At 55.8% G+C, this 18,071-nt stretch overlaps 2 protein-coding genes across 2 annotated transcripts; both read right to left on the bottom strand.

Moving 5' to 3' along the window:
• Window positions 1-707: 707 nt before the first annotated feature.
• TRIM47 (tripartite motif containing 47) lies at window positions 708-11,078 on the bottom strand. Its single transcript, XM_053960167.1, has 6 exons — window positions 10,347-11,078; window positions 8,567-8,662; window positions 7,795-8,025; window positions 6,504-6,699; window positions 5,783-5,857; window positions 708-4,375 (listed from the first exon to the last, which is right to left on the bottom strand). Exons 1-6 carry the CDS (start codon window positions 11,076-11,078, stop codon window positions 3,750-3,752), a joined length of 1,956 nt encoding a protein of 651 aa, XP_053816142.1. The 3' UTR covers window positions 708-3,749.
• A 1,393-nt stretch (window positions 11,079-12,471) lies between these two features.
• TRIM65 (tripartite motif containing 65) lies at window positions 12,472-17,152 on the bottom strand. Its single transcript, XM_053960322.1, has 6 exons — window positions 16,589-17,152; window positions 15,861-15,956; window positions 15,559-15,789; window positions 15,096-15,267; window positions 14,681-14,761; window positions 12,472-13,582 (listed from the first exon to the last, which is right to left on the bottom strand). Exons 1-6 carry the CDS (start codon window positions 17,033-17,035, stop codon window positions 13,053-13,055), a joined length of 1,557 nt encoding a protein of 518 aa, XP_053816297.1. The 5' UTR covers window positions 17,036-17,152; the 3' UTR covers window positions 12,472-13,052.
• Window positions 17,153-18,071: the final 919 nt, after the last annotated feature.

Genomic DNA, 18,071 nt, shown 5'->3' with positions numbered 1-18,071 from the left:
CGACATAATGGAAACCAGATTTAAATAAATGCAGTGACATAATCTGTGTGGTTTCTTGGCAGGAAAAGAACAAGTTTGTGCTTTTCATATCCGCTTTTTCAATAAGCAGTAAGTTTCCCTTTTAAGAAACAGCCATAACAAACAGTTCTGATTCTTCTCCTATTAAAGTCAGGAGCAGAATCCACTTGCCTTCCACCGGAACGCCAAGATGGAGCATTGGCACCTCGCATAAACTAAGGCTCACCAAATAACATTTTTATCCTAACTCCAATTGACATTTGGGATTAAGAAAAGCAGCCTTCAGTTTAAAAAGATGCTGCTGTAATTGTCAGTGTGTGTGTGAAGCACTAGACCTCCTCATCACACAGAAAACCCTGGAAATTTATACTCTAAAACTTAAAAACACTAAGGAAAAAATACCTAATCTGATAATCTTTTTTATTTGTAGGATGAGGACAGACATAGAAGAGAGAACTGAGACAATTCACTGTTTTGAATTGCCCAGGGCTGACAATTATTATTGGATTTTAAGGTTCTTCCGCTCCTTTTGCAATAAAAATGTGTATGTGGCAGAATTCCCTTGGACACACTTGGAAAATAAAATCTGTGTTATTTTATGCCAGATGTACAGGACACAGAAAAGTAAACATAAGATAATGGGACAAGTCAAATGGTTTGGTATTTAAAGGAAAGACAAGCCAGGGCAATGACTGTATCATATTTAATGTCAAATCATAGTCTCTAACACCATTATATTATTCTGTTACAGTTTTTTCACACACTGTAAAACACCCTACAGTTACTGTATTTAAAAAATCCTAATTAAAAAGAGGAACACTCTGTGACAGCAGAAGTAACCCAGGGGAGCAAGGAAAGGCTGTTTAAATTGCTAAGTGCTGTCACCCATCTCAACTCATCTCACCCTGCATTTAACCCTTTGTTTACAGCAAGATCAGGGATCCAGAGCTGGCATGGTGCACATTCCCTGATCGTTCCAGTTTTACAAATTCCTGGCAGCACAGAGCAAACTCTGACCCAGCTCCTGAGGGGACTGCTAAACCCTAATCCCTAAACCAGGAGGGTTTTTAGCACTCCCAGCCAGGATAAAAGCAAGCAGCAGGAAAGAGAGGCTTGGGCAGCGCTCCCCAACCGCGGAATATCCACAGGAGCTGCCCAGATGCTCCGTGGAGCTGCACCCATGAACCCACCCAAAGCAGCAGCACAACCACACACCGTGCCCAGACACCCCAGGGGCCTCTTGAGCTGCTCCCACGTGGTGACAGAGCGGAAAGAGAGGATCCCTCTGAGCCTCCCAAGCCCTGAAGGAGGCCAGAGGTTTGTGTCTGTGCATTGGGAAAGTGGAGAGGGGTGGGATGAGTGGCTCCAGCGTGGGTTTCCCTGTGGAGCAATCAATCGTCCTATGGCGAAACGAAACAGGACAAAGACCCAGATCTGCTCTGTTTACTCTGGCAAAACTCCTTGCTGCAAACTGTGGGAGTTTAGCCTGAATAAATGAGGTTTAGGCGCAGACGTGGGCCCATGTGGGAGATCTCTTCCTGCAGAGATGAAGGTTCCTTCCCTTCCTTGTCCTGCCAGGATGTGACCGTGCACAGGCTGTGGCACAGCTCTGCCTTTCTCCTTCCATCAGGAACTCCTGACGCCACATTCTGCCCTTGTGCACAGAGCAGCCTGCTCTGTGTCACCGCTGACATCTCGTGCAAGGGCTGAGCTCTGCAGGGGCCGCTGGCGCCAGCCAAACAAAGAGGGTTTGGAGCTCAGGACGCAGGGAATGAATTCCCATCTGGACAGAAGTCTGGGCAGCATTCCCACCAGCCAGGAAAGGCCAAGATTTCAGCTGAATATTTCATTCTGGAAGCCCTACTGTTCCTTTTCCCACTGCTCGCAGCAGTTTAGGAGTAACCTCATGCAGGGGAGGAGAAGGAGGAGGAATTTGCAGACAGATCCCAGCAAGCCCCTTCCCAAACTGACTCACCAGCCTTGCCCCAGGAAAGGGGTGGCTGCTTTCAGACCCTTCATCCACTAAAATATCCTAATTTTCAGGGCACTGGCAGCTCTTTCTGCACCAGCAGAAACTGGCAACGCTGGCAAAGGAGTCACAGTAAAGGAGCTCTTTGAGCCTCAGCATGTAAACGTGGCTTTAACTTCAAACCTCCCAGATTTGTGCCTGCCTTTTATTCACATTTTTCCCTTGGCTCCACTTCAATATAGCACTATGATTTCCAGCTTATCCTTTGGGGGAAAAAAAATATATATCATATATTTAGCTAAATGGGCTATTTGTTATTCCTGCTGGTTGTTGCATCATCCCTGACTCACTCAGGCCAGTGAAGAACTTGACCCTCTGTATTTTCTCTCCAGGTGTACATTATACAGCACCACGGTTCTCTAAAGCAAGCTTTGGGAGGTAGGTAGCAAAATATTCCCAGAAAAAATAAACTTGTGGAAAGGCACGCTGTGCTGAGACAGGGGCTGCTCTGTGCCGCCCTCACAGGCAGTATTTCTGTTTTCCTGCTGAAAAAGCTCCCTTAGGACATGTGAACTGGCAGTTTTGTCTCTCAGCCTCGAGTTTCCACCTTTCCTGAAGGGAAAAGTGTTCCCTCTCGCTTGAGAGTAGTTTTTGTTAATTGTTACTTATTCCCAGAGTCCAAAGGGTCATTTAGTAGCTGACTGATGCTGCACCTTTATCAAGGCACTTAAAGCTGTCCTAGAACACTAAACCAGACCGTTTATCTCTGGGATATATTCACAGCACCTCTGTCACTTAAAAATCCCTAAGCTAAGGGGCAGATTTTCAGCTCAAGTGTGCCCAGGGCTCATGAAGAGTTGGTGGTTTAACAGTACTAAAATCCCCCAGAACAATAGTGCCATCAAAAACATGGGGGAAAATTTGGCTGTAAAGCTTTGCTAAGAGTTACCAAAGAATGTGTTTACTTAAAGTACATCCTCAAAACTTGGTTTGTGCTGTTCCCTTCCCCACCTCCAGGTGGGAACAGTGGTGCTGCTTCTCGGCAGGAGGTTTCTCCCTTTCCCAGCTGGGCAGAGATCTTTGTTTCACATTTACAGCACTAATGGGTGGGCAGCCCTGCAAGGAGAGGTGCTGCATGACCCCAGCATCACCCCAGAACCCAACCAGGCTCCTTCACATCCCTCTCCCTGGAGCACCATCTCTCCCATACCAGGGCACAGAGGTGATGGGAAGTGACTGCGTCTGCTTTGGGGGTTCAGCTGATCCACACAGGGCTTGCTCCATCAAAGGCACTTCATGAGGAGCATGCAGAAGGTGTCAATGAGGCAGCACTTAAAAAAGCATCAGCAACAGAGCCTGGATAAGGCACAAAGCATCTGCACAAGTCGCCGGGGCAGAGCGAGCAGAGGTGAAGCAGAGGGACTGGGCAGGTGGCCAAGGCACAGCTCTAAATCCGTGTGGCACTTCCAAGCAGCACACTTTACCAAGAAAGGCTGTCACAGTCCCTGATGTCCAGAAAGGGAAATCAAGGGGCAGGGAGCAGCACAGGGACTGGCCCAAGCTCACTCAGGGCACAGCTGGCACTCGGATCCAGCCCCATCCTGGCCCCCAGCCCTGCCCATCAGGAGGCTCCATCCAGCCCTGGGTCCCCAACAGTGCAGAGAGGAGGGAGGGCTGCCACAGAGACAGACAGGGCTACCAAAGAGAGGTGGCCTGCAGGAGAGACTTCTGTGGATCTGTCTGTGCCCCTCTCCCCGGGCAGTCACCGGCGCTTCAGCACCGACACACAATCCTTCTTCAGTGGCCCAATCTGCAGGTGGGCATCCACGCTCTCCAGGAAGAAGGCTGGCTTCAGCTTGCACGAGAAAAGAGAGGCAAACTGGCGGTTGATCTTGTTCTGGAACGGATCAAGCTTCCCCTTGGCAGAAGGGGAGACCTTGAGCTGCTGCAGGCAGGTCATTTTGGAGTCCTTGACTCCGTAGAAGGTTAAAGCCTTTTCTGAATACTCCAGGAAGACGCCGATGGTGTGGAAGAAGGGCTGCTGGATGGCGCACTCGAAGCCACCGAACCAGGCCACGTAGTTCTGGCCGTTCCACTGCAGGCAGCAGGACCTGTCGTTCCTGCCCAGGCGGCCGTGGTTGTAGGCCTCCTGCGGGTCGAAGTCCTCGGCGATGACCCCGATGCTGACCCAGCCGTCGATCAGCTCCACCTCCCAGTAGTAGTTGCCTCTGTTCATGAGGTTCAAACCCAGCACCTGCTCGCAGTTGATGAAGCGGGTGGGGCTCTCCGGGTAGGGAATGGGGCACAGCACCCGTTTGGCCCCCTTGGTGCCGAACAGCTGGATGAATTTGTCAGCTGTGTCGCTGTCCAGGTCGATGATGAAGGCAACTGTGTGGGGCAAGAGGGAGAAGTGAGCATGCAGAGGGAAATGCAAGGAAATCCTCCCTGTCCCAGCCTTTGATGATGAGCATGATCCTTTCTGACCTTTCCTTCACTCTGTCCCCTTGTTTCTAAGTCCCATGGCAAATTTCAGTCAATGAGGATGAAAGAGCTGATACTTCCATAAGCAGGATGAATAGAGGTAACTGGGCAGAGGAGAGGGCAGAGGGGCTGCTTGATGAGCTCAATCATGATACCAGACATTGGAGAATCCACCTGACAGACCGGTGGTAAGGAAATCTCATGTAAAAGCATATTTCAGGCAACCACAGATAAATGCACTTGAGAGAGACCCCAAGAAGAGAGAACAGCCAGGTATTCCACAGCTACAAACAGGCAGCCCCCAGCAAGTGCAGCTATGGGCCATGGGAGAGCCATTGATGGATACCAAACAGAGGGGATGTCCAAGGAAGTTCTTCCAGGGAACAACTCTGGGCATGGATCACTATCAACTGCATTGCAGTCTGAACCATGGCATGTCTCAGTCTGACAGCAGAAGAGCACACCCTCCTTGAGCCCAGGTGTTGCTGCTCTGAGGCAGATGTTGTCCCCTACAGACATGTGAGTATGTGACCCCATATCCCCTGTAAGGCTGGAGACACACAGGTGGGTTGTGGGAGCTCAAGCCCAGCCCTGCACCCTCCAGCCTCAGCCTCTCCTGCCCCACTCTGCTCCACCACTGCATGATCCCTGTCATTCTGCTGCTGCAGACAACCCTCACCAGCCCAGGGTCCTGCAGCAAACAAGGCAGATGCACAAACTCTGATCTAATTTAAAGAGGATTCAATTTGCCAAGGTCTGGAAAGCAGCAGGAATTACACAGGACGCCTGCAGTGCCCCTGGGACAGCTGGGCAAGCAGAACCACAGACAAGGGAAAAAAGCCATCACCTAACCAGGCTCTGACTGTTGTCAGGAAAGCCAGGAGGCTTCCCTTTTAGCCAAGCAGAATTTCCTCTGCTGGTGGCAGCGCTCCCGCAGCCACTGGATCAGCGCCGTGCAGGCGGGAAGGAGAGAGGAAAGGGAAGACGGGCCTTAGCAACAACCCAAAGCAGAAGTCCCCCACCAAAATAAATAAAATACCACCTACATCCATGAAGAAGTGAAGAAGAAGGACTAGTCACCGCCTTAAAACCTCCATCTTAGCTTTTATATATATTACTTTATTCTAAAACCTTAAACTCTAAGTTTTCTACTACGTGATGTTACACACTTCTATTGAAACTACACACCCATAATCCTAATTCTATTATTTAATTTTGGAAGTCTTCTCCACAGCCTCAGGTTAAATGTAGTGTTCTCTTTCAGCACAGAAAGCCCAAAACTCTCAATATCCAGGGTTCCAACAACCCACTTACATTTCAGGAAATAATCACGGCTCTCCAGGCAGGCAGGATTGTTTGACTTGTCTGGAAATCGGGATTCGGCCAACGCTGCCGAGACAGGGACAGAAGGGTTTGCATCAGTAAAGGAACCAAACCACCACCAAGGGGGTTACTGGAGCATCGTGCCCTGCCCCTGATGGCACCCAGCTGTCACAGCCCCAGCCAGCATCCCCAGTCCCCCTGCACATCCCCAGTGGCTCCCACACAGGAAAGGACAGACACCACTTTTGTCACCCCAGGGAGGCAGGCAGCGGGGCAAGGAACCGGCTGCAATTCCTATGGGCATCCAAGAAAATGAGAAAGGAGCTAGCTCAGTTTAACTGAGACAGCTGCCACATCAACTCTCTAACCCTGGCATGTGTGGGAGCCCACAGTCTGCCCCATGAGGAGGTCTGTCTGTCCTGGGAAGAAGAGTTCCCTTTCACAGGAGGCCACTTTGGCCACTTGCCCCCTCCCACAGGGCCCTGCCTAACTCCCAGGCTGTTTGTTGCCTCTCCAGTCTCCAGTCTCCATGGAAAAATTCACAAAACCTCAAAGAGGCATAAGCCCAGACAGGGATTGTGCAACGTGCAGGGAACCCGTGCTGAGCAGCTTCTAGGGCTGGAAGGACAGGGGCTAGCGCTCACACGGGCCATGCAGGGAAGAGGGAAAGGGACAGGGAACCATCCAGGCGAGGGGCCGGGTGAACACAAACCTTCCTCCATCTCCTGGCAATTCAATCCATCAATTCCTTTCCCCTGCAAGTGGTTCCACTGGTTTTTGCAGGCAGTGGACAGCACATCCTTCATGGCGCCCACTGCTTGGGTGCACTTGGTGAAGTTCAGCTCTTTCTGGAAGCTCAAAGGTGGAGAGAGGTTTTCTTCCATGGCTGCTTTCAAGGCCTGAAATTCCTGATCCAAAAAAGACGGAGTTTCAGGAGGTTTCAAACAAGCCAAAGTTGTCTCTTGTTCCAGAACCCCACCCAGCCCTGGAGGATTTGGGATCTGGCAGCTCTCAGGACTTGGCCCAAAGACAGCATATGGGAGGAGAGCACTTTCCCAGCCACGTGTTCCTGGCACCTTCTCTTCACTCCCTTTCAAACCAGGCCCACCTCGCATGGAGCAGCATCTCCTCCCTAAAATGTCTCCTCTTGCTGGGCTGTCAGGCAGGGGGGAGGATGCTGGAGGAGGCTGTGGGGCACCCCAAACTCTTGCTCTCCCCCACACCCAGGTACCCGCTCTGGGCAGCACATCAGCCTGTCCTGAGTCACACACAGGACAGAGGTGGGGGTGTGTCCCAGATTGAGAAGCAAGATGTTTTCTATTGCCATCTGTGTAGCAGTTGTCTTCTGTTAAGGGAGCAGTTTTCCTTATCTCTTTCACAACCAATTCTCCCTCTGGGAAGACATCTGCTGATAATGAGCTATTGAATGTCACTGATAAGAACTGTAACATCCCATTGGGAGATGCTCTGCCCAGAGGGAGTAGCCAAGCATTCCTACCTGGATATAATCTGGGTTTTGGGGACATCAGAGACAGCCTTCCCACAGGTTTTGAACAGGAACAGCTTGGGGTTTTCCACTGGACCTTCAGAGGAAGACTACACCCTTCTACAGGATCACTGCTCCCACAGAACCACATCTGCCACTCCAGGAGGGCTGCAGCCACTCCAATTTGGATTGCTACCAACACGCTGGCCAAAGGGGTGTCAGGTTGTATTCTGACTCTGCCTGTGGTTTTTTTCTTTTGTGTTATTGCATGTATTTTGTTTCTTTTGCCTTTTCCTAATAAATTGTATTTCTGACTTGGAGTCTCTTACTGGTTTTGCTTTCAAACCAGAACAGGGTGGTTGCCTGTCCCCCCTGGGAGAGGGGAGGGGAGAGGGTTGTGCCAACAGGAGTGAGATTCAGCAGCCTGCACATCCCAGGGTTCCTGGCCCCCAGCTCCATGGGAAATGGGACAAAGCCCAAAATACAGCATTGTCAGCTCCTCCTTGCCCCATCCCACCTGGAGGAAGTAGATGGTATCAGTGCTGGGGACATTCTCCAGGCTTTGCTTGCACTGTGCCAGCTTGGCTCGTCTCTGCTCCTTCCAGCGGAGATCGGCCTCGGCCTCCCCGAGCATGGAGCGCTCCTCATCCTCGATGAACCCCATCACCTCCTTCTGGAAGGCTGCCAGCACCTCAGAGGCCTCTGCAAAGAGCTTCTCGACCCTTTCCCTCTCCTTTGTGGCAGCACCCTGAGTGCAGGGAGAGAGGTGTCAGGTCCCACAGGTGAGGGTGCAGGAGGGCCACGTTTGTGCTCTGCCCAGCACCCAGTTCTCAGCTCGGTGTAATCCCCCTGACACTCCATCACCCCCTTCACCCAAGAACTCAGATCACTTCACAGTGCAGCTGCCAAGAGACCTGGCTGGGCACTGCCACTTACTGCTGAACCACATTTGGTGTCCCCAACCAGGAAAGTGACGTGTTTGCACAAGGGCCAAAGGGGACAACCCCCCCCCATGAGCCTGGGGAGACAAGGTGCAAGAGCCAGAAGATGCCCTGGCATGGTCCTTGCCCTGTTCCTTCTTCCATGTTAAAAACTAAAGCAGCCAGAGATGCCAGGAGTGTTAGCAGAAATGAGGAGAAAGAATCCTCAGGGATCTCTGCCAGGATCACCATGGTGCTCCTGTGAGCACCATCTTTACACCCCATGCACCCCAAAATCTCACAGCCGCTTCTCCTCCACCCCCAGCCCAGCAGAGCTGCACACCCAGAGCTAAGCCATTGCAGAGTCACCTTAATGAGCTCCACCATCTTCTTGGCCTGGGTGATGGTGACTGCCAGCTCCTCCAGCTCATTCTCTGCATCGCTGAGGAATTTGGCTTGTTGGGCCTGCAGACATGAAGGACAAACACTGAGCTTTACCCCCAGTCCCAGTGGGAACCACAGGGCATTCAGCCTCTCCCTAAGCTCGATCCACAGACCCTCTCTGACCATGACCTTGCTACCAGGCTTTGGGTGAAGGATGCAAGGGGAACCATGAGTTGTTTTCCTGTTTTCCTTCCCTGCAACATCCAACCTGCAAACATCCCTTTTCACTCAGCTGGAAAGCGAAAGGGTCATGTCCAGCTCCACATTCCCCACCCTGGTCCCAGCGGAAACCAAACAAAACAGGAATTTGAAAGCAAACCCATCAGGCAGTGACTGCAGCTAAGCAAGTGCTCTTAGCGAGTACCCAGGGCTGGGAAAAATCCACCTGGGTTTGGTGCAGAAGCTGAAAGGCAGGCCTGGAGCACTCAGAAACTCAGCACAGAGTCCCCTGGAGGTTTCTGTTTAGGAGTAAAGCAAACCAGCTCCAGAGCACGGACTGCAAAGGAAGCACCTTCCGAACACGGCGTTTCCTGAGACGCTATTGTTGGCTCAGCCATTGCCCATCACGAGAACGGGTCCCTCGGGAGCCAGGAGGGCACTCCCCAGCCACGGCAGCTCCCTGATGATGCTCAGCCCCCTGGCCCTGCTCCCTGCAGTGCTTGTTCCCGGGGAGCAGCTACAGATGCTTTCCCCGTGCATCCTCGCAGCGCGAGGGCGGTGGCCGAGGGCAGTCACAGAGGTCCTGCAGGCGACATTAAGCAGCGCCTGCCGAGGTCTGACAGCTCCTCGGGGCTGGGATTACACACGCTTTCTATTTTAAGGCACCTCATGACTAATAGTGCCGATAAAAGGGTTTTCCTGCAATCCTAGCAGCCCGTCAGGAGGGGGAGCTGGTTTGGGGCTGGGCGCCTCCTTGGAAAAGGCAAACTTTCCCAAGGTCTCCAAATGCCTCATGGCCATGCGAGATGCCACCACACTGTGAGCCTCACAGGTTCCCATCTGCCTGCAGCCCCACAGAGGCCCCACACTTTCAAGGCAGCAGTGCCCATGAAGGCGGCACCACGTTGGGACTGGAGCCCCGGCTCCTGGGAAGGCTCGTGGGCGTGAGTTTAGGAGGTGACTCAGTCACATCTGGGAATGGGAGTGATGGAAAAACCCCCGCTGCCAAAACGGCAGGATACAAAGGGCTGGGGGAGCGGGAGCGGCGTCCGGGCCGGCTGCCAGCGCGGGCAGAAAAACCGCCTCGACGGAGCTGTGGGAACGAGACGGGGACGGCGGGTGCCCCAGGAGCGCGGGGGTGGCCGCTGTGGGGTGTCCCAGGCAGCCTCGCCTCGCCACAGCCCTACACCCACGAGATTGCGAGTTCGGCTCCGCAGCGGGAAGAATCCCCACGGGATGCCTGGCAGCGCCTCTGCCTCGATACCCGTCCCCATCTGCGCATCCCGTCCCAGGGGTTCCCTGATGGCGCAGCACCCTGTCCATATGTCGGGATGGAATCCCCCGAGGGGTGAGAGTACAGCACCCCCACACATGGCATCCCACCAGGGCTGCACCTGCACACACCCCACGTGGGGGCTGGGCTCCCCGTGAGGACCTGGGTGCAGGATGGGATGCCGCACCTCATAGCACCCACGACACCCCCACACCAGGGTCCCACCCGCAGCACCCGCGGGGGGACCTCCGCGCCCCTCCCCACCCCACGCACCTGCTTGTGCTCTCGCTCCTGCTCGAGGGGCACCACGTCGTGGGCGCGATGCTCGTGGGCGCGGCAGCGGGCGCAGACACAGCTCTGCTCGGTGCGGCAGAAGCCGTCGAGGGGCTGCAGGTGGCGGGGGCACAGCCCCTCCTCCAGCCGGCGCAGCGGGGCCACCAGCCGGTGTGCGCGGAAAGCCGGGGCGCGCCGGTGCGGCTCCAGGTGCGCCCCGCAGAAGGACGCCAGGCACACCAGGCACGACCGCTCGGCCGCCACGCGGGACTCCGGCGGGCACACATCGCACAGCACCACGGCTCCTTCCTCCCCCGCAGCATCCTCCTCCTCGGCTCCCGGAGCCATCGGGGACGCGGCGGCCGGGGACGTCGGGGACGCGGCGGCCGAGGGCGACGGGGACGAGCCGCCGGTGGCGGCCGCCAGTAGCGGCAGGAGCTCGCACAGGGCGCGGTTCTTGCAGAGCCGCAGGGCCGCGGGGACGGGCTCCTGGCACAGCGGGCAGCGGGCGGCCCCGCCCGCCCCGCCGCCGTCGGGGGGGCCTGGCCGCTGGCGGAGCGCCTGCAAGCAGCCCTGGCAGAAGTTGTGTCCGCACGGCACCGTCACCGGGTCCCGCAGCACGTCCAGGCAGATGGGGCAGCCGAGGGGACCCTCGGGCAGCCCCGGAGCCGCCAGCGCCAGCCGCAACGCCGCGGCGGAGGACGACGGGGCGCTCCCGGGCGCAGCATCCATCCCTGAACGCCCCGGCCGGCCCCGGCCCCGGTCCCAGCCCCGGCGGAGGCGGGCGGCAGCCGCGCCCCGCCCGCCCGCTCCGCCTCCCCGCGACCGCAGGCGCGGCTCCGCTCCCCGCGGTGCCCGTGGGGGCTGCTGCGTCCTCGGGGCACTGACCCACAGCATCGACCCCGGCGCCCGGTCCCAGGCACTCGCCGTCCTGGAAAGGGTCTCACCCCAAATGGGATCTGCTCCCATCTGGTCCCTGTCCCTGGCATGGGCTGTCTTCAGGGAGATCAGCCCCGGGGGGATATCACCCTGCTGAGGATGTGCTGCCCCCCACCCAGGGTCTGCCACCTCCTAAAGGATCTGCCCCACTGGGATCTGGGCCCTCCTCAGCGTTCTATTGCTAAGGGGAGCTGCTGACCTTCCCCAAGTCTCCCATCTGGGGAAGCTGTTGCCAGCCCATTCCAGTCGCCCTCCCAAGGACCTGCTGCTCCCCTTGAGCATTCCTTCCCCCTCTAGGACCTGCTGCTACTCCACTGCTCCCCAGGTGCTCCCCACCCTGGGGCCACATGGAAGGTCCTGAGCCTCTCCAGTGCATAGGTGCAGGTGCTTTCCTGCCAGCCCTCGTGTCCATGGACCTACACCAGCCTTCCCCATGGCCAAAAAGGGCTGCAGTGCCCAGGGCCTGGCTCAGTCACTGTCCCCTTTTCCTCTGGGGTCTGGCAGAAACTGGCAGGCACCAGAGAGGGCTCAAAGACCCCAAAGTGCTTTTAGAGTGAAGATCTGCCTCACGAGATCTCCGGACCCCTTCTGTGCAGGATACACAGACAATTTTTGGACTTGGATAAGTTCCCAGGTGCATGCTGGCCCAAGGCCTCACCCAAGGACAGGGCTGCGAGGAGTAGGGAGGTGTCAAGTGAAGCAGGAAGCACAAGACAAATAATATCTGTTCTTGAAGAAGGGGATTGAACCTTTTAAACTTTTTGTCCCCAAAGGAAAAAATGATGTGATTCATTCCCCAGGCATTCACATCCCCAGCACTTTTGAACCCAGTGCCCAGTTTCACCCTGTTAATCCTCACCAGCACTCCCACAGGAGCAGGAGGAGACGTTGGACCTGCAGTCTCACCCTTGGAAAAACATCAATGAAAACTTTGGATTTTCTTCCCTGCCAAATCAACCTTGGAGCAGAGCAGTAGGAAACCAGGTTTCATTATCAGAGTGCTACAGTAAATAAAGCACCTTCTGGCTCTGCTGGTCGCTCCAAGGGTTGGTCAGAGGCCCCATGGGGACACAGAGGGGCAGGATGGAGCCCTGCAGGGATGGCTGTGAGAGCAGGGGTATCCAGCTCCCCCCACCCCCAATGCTGCGGGGTCCCACATCTCCCAACAGCAGCAAGGTCAAACCAGTAAGAAAATAAAGCTTTATTGGGAAAAGCAGCATCGTACAAAGAGCTGCAGCGTAGAACCCTGAGAAGTTGCTCTGCCAGGTCTGAGAACAGCATGAGGAAACCAAGAAGGGGCTGGGGGGGGGGGGGAGCAGGACCTGCCTGCATGTGAGGCTGTGTGAGCACAGAGGTCCCTCCAAATTGTTTCAGAGCACCCCGTGGCAGTAGCACCTCCGTCTGGGGTCCCCCTCATCCCAAACCTTCCCCAAGTTTGGGGGTTTGGCAGGGATAGAAGAAAGAGGAAAATCTCATTTTTTCACCCTCCTTATCCCCCATTCCCTTGCTCTATTTGCAGGGGCAGGCACCCATGGTGAGCTCCAGCCCTGCCATGTGTCACTAGTGTGATATTTGCATATCACACAGGTTTGCAAATCAAACAGATTAATTTACATGTCTGTCCCCATCAGCTCTTGTTAAAACACTGCACTCCACACCTGCCTCAGCACTGGGGTCCCACTGCACCACAACAGCCTCATTGCAGCTCCACTTTAGCACCAGCCTGGGCTTGCCAGCTTTGCTATGGCTCAGCGTGGTGGCTCTGGCTCAGTCCCTCTGGCACAGTGTCACCACTCGCCCCTCACACAGCCAAAACACAGGGTACAGGGGCTCAGTGAAGACACTGTGGAAGGAGTGGATGAGTTTTGTCCTCTCCCCGAGGCCATAGAAGGAGAGGAGCCCCTTGCCATAATCCAGGCTGACCCCCAGGTTCTTATAGAGCTGCTCCTGGATTTTCTGGGCGTGGCCCTTGTGCCAGGCCAGGTAACAATCCTCCCGCACCTGCAGCCCCCATGAGCCCCCGTCCAGCCCGATGTTGAAGCTGTGGCGCTGCTGCTGCTCCCGGGGGAGCCCCTGGTAGGTGACCCCCAGGATGACGGAGTGGCTGGAGATCTTCACCTCCCAGTAGTGGTGGCCGGGGCCGTAGCTCTGTGTGCACAGCACCTGCCAGGGCTCGAAGCGGGGGCCCTGCCCCTTCCCAGGGACGGTGCCAGGACTGTGCTTGGCTTTGCGGGCACCTTTGGACAGCTCCAGGTACTTGTTGGCCGTCTCGGGGTCGAAGGTCAGGTTGCGGTGGTCTGCGGGGAGCAAGGACATGGATGGGGCTGAAATGCTTCATCAGATCTTTTTGCCCTCCCAGCAGTGATGGGGTTTAAATTCTGTAGGGCTGGCTCCCGGAATGGAAGGGAACAGGGTGTTTGGAGGGGAAGGGTAGTGGGGAGGATGCAACACCTGCCCTAGAGGGAATGGAAAAGCCCAGAAATAGCTGTTGAATCAGTGAGACACGATGCTTTGCACAGTTCTTGCACAACCAAGCTCACAACCGAGTGGCCATTGTGAGCACAGTGGCTCTGTGGCCATTTTGGCAGGGATGTGCTTGGTTTTAAGAGCAAAAAGTACCAGTGTGGGTTGGGAGAGGGGGAGAAAACCAGGTGTTAAGGGGGCAAATACGGTATTGCAGGGAGTTACTCTCCTCTGCATGGGCTGTGATAGCTCCTGCTGTGGGCACTCCCTGGCCACCAGAACCCCACCTTCCTCTCCCAACACCTGGGCCGGGCAGCTGGCTGGGCTCCTGCCCGCTGCCCATAAATAACAGGGGGTTCCTATTAATAACCTTAAGAATGTTCTGTGGGGCCCGATGGAAGGAATTCCTACAGGTCCCATAGGCAGCAATTGCTACCTTGGCAAGAGTGACATGACCAACATGGCCTGAACATTACCCAAACCTTTTCCCAACAGGGAGGAGATGGGAAGAGGAGCACAGAGGAATTTCCTAAAAACAGGAGATGGCTGGCCTGGGGAGGAAAGGGGACATGAACGACTATAGCTAGGAATGCTGAGGCCATGTCCCTGGATAGAGAGCAATGGTGCAGGCAGGGCTCTGGACTGGGGCTGTGCCATGCAGAGCAGTGACTGATCCAATACCAGACAGCCTCAGTTCCATGGGAAAGCAGTTCCTGGTGCTCCTAATCCCCCTAATGGGTCCTTTCTCATCCCAGCCCATCTACCCTGCCTTCTCTGCATTTAGGGAGATACATTGGAAGAACCAGGGAAGGAGCTCCTGTCCCTGCAGCCACAACCACCCTCCTCATGGGAAGGAGCCTGGCTTGGTGACATCTCGTTGTGCTGGGGACCCCAGTGAGGTGCTGTCCCTCCAGGCCCCCTGTGCTCCTTACCCTTCAGAAGCTCAGCTCGGAGCTGGCACTTGGGGAGAGGGTCCACAGCCTTCACCACCAGCTCCTGGGGATGCACTGGGCCTGTGGAGGATGGAAATAGGCATTTTGAGTAATGCCACCCAAAAACATCTTTCTTCCTGGCTTCATGGGAAGGAAAGGAGAAGGAGGAGGAGGAGGAACTCCACTGTATCCACAGCTGGGAGCAGGCATGTGCCACCATGGTTCAGCATTCCCAGCAAGGAGGGGCCACAGGGAGGCCACCCGGCTCATCCCACTTCATCTACTGACCAGTAAAAATGTGTCCCATCCCAAACCCCTGTGCCCAGCAGCTGTGTCCCCAGCAGTGACACAGGCCAGGCTCTTTTTCAGGATCACTCAGAACCCTTCAAAGTACCCCTGAGAGCAGGAGGGTTACCTTGGCCAGCAGGGTTGGGGGCTTCGGGGGCTACACAGGCAGGCAGGTCCTCCAGCAGGAGCCTGGAGATGCTGGTGAGGATCTCAGAGATGGGCTTGATCACAGCAGCCACATCAAACTCCACGGGCACCAGCACCTCTGGGCTCTCCAGAGGTGGGAGCAGGGGGAACTCCTGCGGACAGACACACAGACACCATGCACCAGTCTGGGGAGGACTGTGCAAACCCATTTGCACTCATCATGTCTCCCCAGTGGGCAACAGGGGCATCCCAGCATTGCCCACATAACTTTTCAGAGACCCCCAAAAAACAGGGATTTTTTTCTCTTTCCCACAGCCCCAGCACATCCCTGAGCCAAACTGAGGATGCGTTCCCAGTGGGAATGGGTTGGACCTGATTCTGTTGTCATCAGAAGGGTGCAGGCCCAAGCAAATGGGAGGATACAAACAGTGCCAGAGTGGTACCTGCAGGAAGGTCTTGTGATCAGGGCAGGCCAGCAGGCTCTGAGCCCTCTCCATGTGCTGGCCAAGGACATCCAGGCGGTCCTTACACAGGTTCCAGTTCTTGTCCACGTGCTCCAGAGCCGCCCTCTGCTCTTGCTCAATCCTGGCCACTGTCTGACACTGGAAATCCTCCAGAGCTTTCTTCAGGTGGGTGAATTTGCTCTGAATCCCATCTTTGAGCTCAGAGCAGTCCTGGGCAGGAAGAGCCATGAGAACCAGCATGCTCCCACCCACAGGCCAGCACAGGGAGGCTGCAGCGTTACCTTGATGCTCTCTGTCTGCAACTCCAGCTCCTTCATTGCCTGTTCAATCCTCTCTGATTCCTCCTGGGATTTTTCCAGGGATTCTTTCAAAAAGGTCTGTGAAGGGAGGCATAGAATAACATTAGAATAGAATAGAATAGAATAGAATAGAATAGAATAGAATAGAATAGAATAGAACATCCAAGATCATCGAGTTCAACCTGTAACTGACCACCCTCAACTAGCCCAGAGCACTGAGTTTCATATCCAGTCATATCTGCCAGTCATGTCCAGTTGCACATCCTGTGGAAAAGCCCAGCCCACTGCTGCCCACCTGGCTCCCAGGACCCTCTCAGGGCTGCAGGACAAGGCTAACAGGGAAGGAGGCAGCTTGGGAAGGGGACTCTGTGTCAGGATAACAAATAAGTGATTTTTTTGTGCTGCCTTTCACCCCTTTTTTAGCTATTTCCTCTAGATCAGAGGGTAACAAACACATGGCATCAGTCATCTCGTGCTGCTGGATTTACCCAGCTCACTGCTGCTCCTGGCAACACCCGGTTTCTCAAGGAGCAGCCAGGCACTGGTGGCACCTCCCTGGCCAGCCCCGTGTCCAGCTGAGGCTGGGCAGTCTGGCACACAGAGGGACATCACGTCCCTGCAGCAGGACACGGGGCGGTGGAGCTGGATGTCGTGCGTGCCTGAGCTGTCACAACACCCCGTTCTCCCGTGGCCCCAGCCCTGTCACCCACCTGCTTTTTGGCTCGTTCCTCCTCGAAGAGCACCCGCCGGTGCCGCTGGCAGTCCCGGACGGTGCAGATGCAGCAGATGCAGCGCCGCTCGTCCTTGCAGTACAGCTCCAGCGGCCGCCCGTGCTGCCGGCACAACTCGGCCGGGGCCACCTCGCACCGGCCCGCGGCCGAGCCCCGCTCGTCACTGTCCCGTGCCAGCTCCACCACGCTGTGCAGGGTGACATTCTTCTCCAGCTCCGGGCACCGCTCGAAGCCCCTGCGGCACTCGGGGCAGGTGTAGCTCGCGTCGGTGCCGGCGGGCGCCTGCTTCTGCTTGTCCCAGTGGTCGCTGATGCAGCGCTTGCAGAAGTTGTGGCCGCAGGGCAAGGTCACGGGCACCCTGAACAGCTCCAGGCAGATGGAGCACACCAGCTTCTCCTCCAGCTTCTGAGATATGGGCGATGCCATCCTGCCTGTGCCGGAGACCGGGGCGAGAAGACGGGGAAATAGAAACTCAGCGCAGAGGAAGAGGAGGTGGTGACGCTGTGCCCAGAGGCGGGGCAGGGCTCCCGGCCAGACGCACTCCTAAAGTGACACCCGGTGGCTGTCCCCTGGTCACACTGGCTGTGCCACAGGCTGCGGAGGGAGGATTGGAGCTGTTCCCCGTGGAGAGGGAGAGCTATGAAGCACGGTGGGAGACTCCGGAGAGGATGGAATGCTGCAGTGACAGCACGGGGAGACACGCAGGAGGCTGACAGGGATCAGAGCAATGTGTATTTCCATGAACACGTTTGCCGGGCACACATCCATGTGCAATTGGATTTTCACTCCTTTACTGCCTTTTGAGGGAACTTCCAGGCATCCTCAGCTCTGCCAGGGCTGGGTCCCTGAGCTGAGCATGGCAGTTCCCCCTGGCACAGAGCCCCCTGTGCAGAGCTCCTGCCTGGGAACCAGCAGGGAGGCACCCACTGCTGCTGCAGCCACGTGTCACCTCCCTGTGCTGTGGCAAGGCTGTGACACACACTAGCACCACGTTCTTCCCTTAAACCAGAGTTCCTGCTGTTTGCCATGTCCCCATGCACACCCACCACACCTTTTCCTACGAACTTCCTTGCAACACCTGTGCACATCAGCACCCTGAAACACAATAAAGATGCCACCTGGGCCACCTGTCCCTGCTTGGGTGGAGTCTCCTGCCTGGAGGCCAGTGTGGTGCCTGTGCACTGCCAACCTTCCCCTCATTGTCACAGTTCAGTTTCAGTTTTCCCAGCCCAAGCCTTATCTCTGTACCAGGCCCACGTGCTATCTTGCTCACGTTCCCAAGCTGCTGGGACAGCCTTGTTTTTCCAGCCTCCCCTCATGAGCAGCTTCCCTTTCACTTGCACAGGTGAGGGCAAGCAGGGAGCAGGTGGATCATCCAGACCAGCTTCCATACCACATGCAGGCTCAGAGCCACCCTCCTGACCACAGAAGACTTGGGATATGTCACAAGCTTCAGCTCCAA

The sequence above is a fragment of the Vidua chalybeata genome, chromosome 19 (genome assembly GCF_026979565.1).
Source record: "Vidua chalybeata isolate OUT-0048 chromosome 19, bVidCha1 merged haplotype, whole genome shotgun sequence".
NCBI classification, from domain to species: domain Eukaryota; kingdom Metazoa; phylum Chordata; class Aves; order Passeriformes; family Viduidae; genus Vidua; species Vidua chalybeata.
Note: the sequence above shows the minus strand (reverse complement) of the source record. Positions and strands in the feature narration are given on the sequence as shown.

Bases quoted from the DNA above. Each gene is read 5' to 3' on its own strand.
- TRIM65 (XM_053960322.1), bottom strand. From the start codon at position 17,035: ATGGCATCGCCCATATCTCAGAAGCTGGAGGAGAAGCTGGTGTGCTCC. The intron at 15,957-16,588 runs GTGGGTGACAGG...CTCCCTTCACAG, and splicing joins AGGAACGAGCCAAAAAGCAG to ACCTTTTTGAAAGAATCCCT. The intron at 13,583-14,680 runs GTAAGGAGCACA...TGCTCCCCGCAG, and splicing joins CCGAGCTGAGCTTCTGAAGG to ACCACCGCAACCTGACCTTC.
- TRIM47 (XM_053960167.1), bottom strand. From the start codon at position 11,078: ATGGATGCTGCGCCCGGGAGCGCCCCGTCGTCCTCCGCCGCGGCGTTG. The intron at 6,700-7,794 runs GTGGGATGGGGC...TTTTTGGATCAG, and splicing joins ATACCATCTACTTCCTCCAG to GAATTTCAGGCCTTGAAAGC. The intron at 4,376-5,782 runs GTAAGTGGGTTG...TGCCCCACACAG, and splicing joins CCGTGATTATTTCCTGAAAT to TTGCCTTCATCATCGACCTG.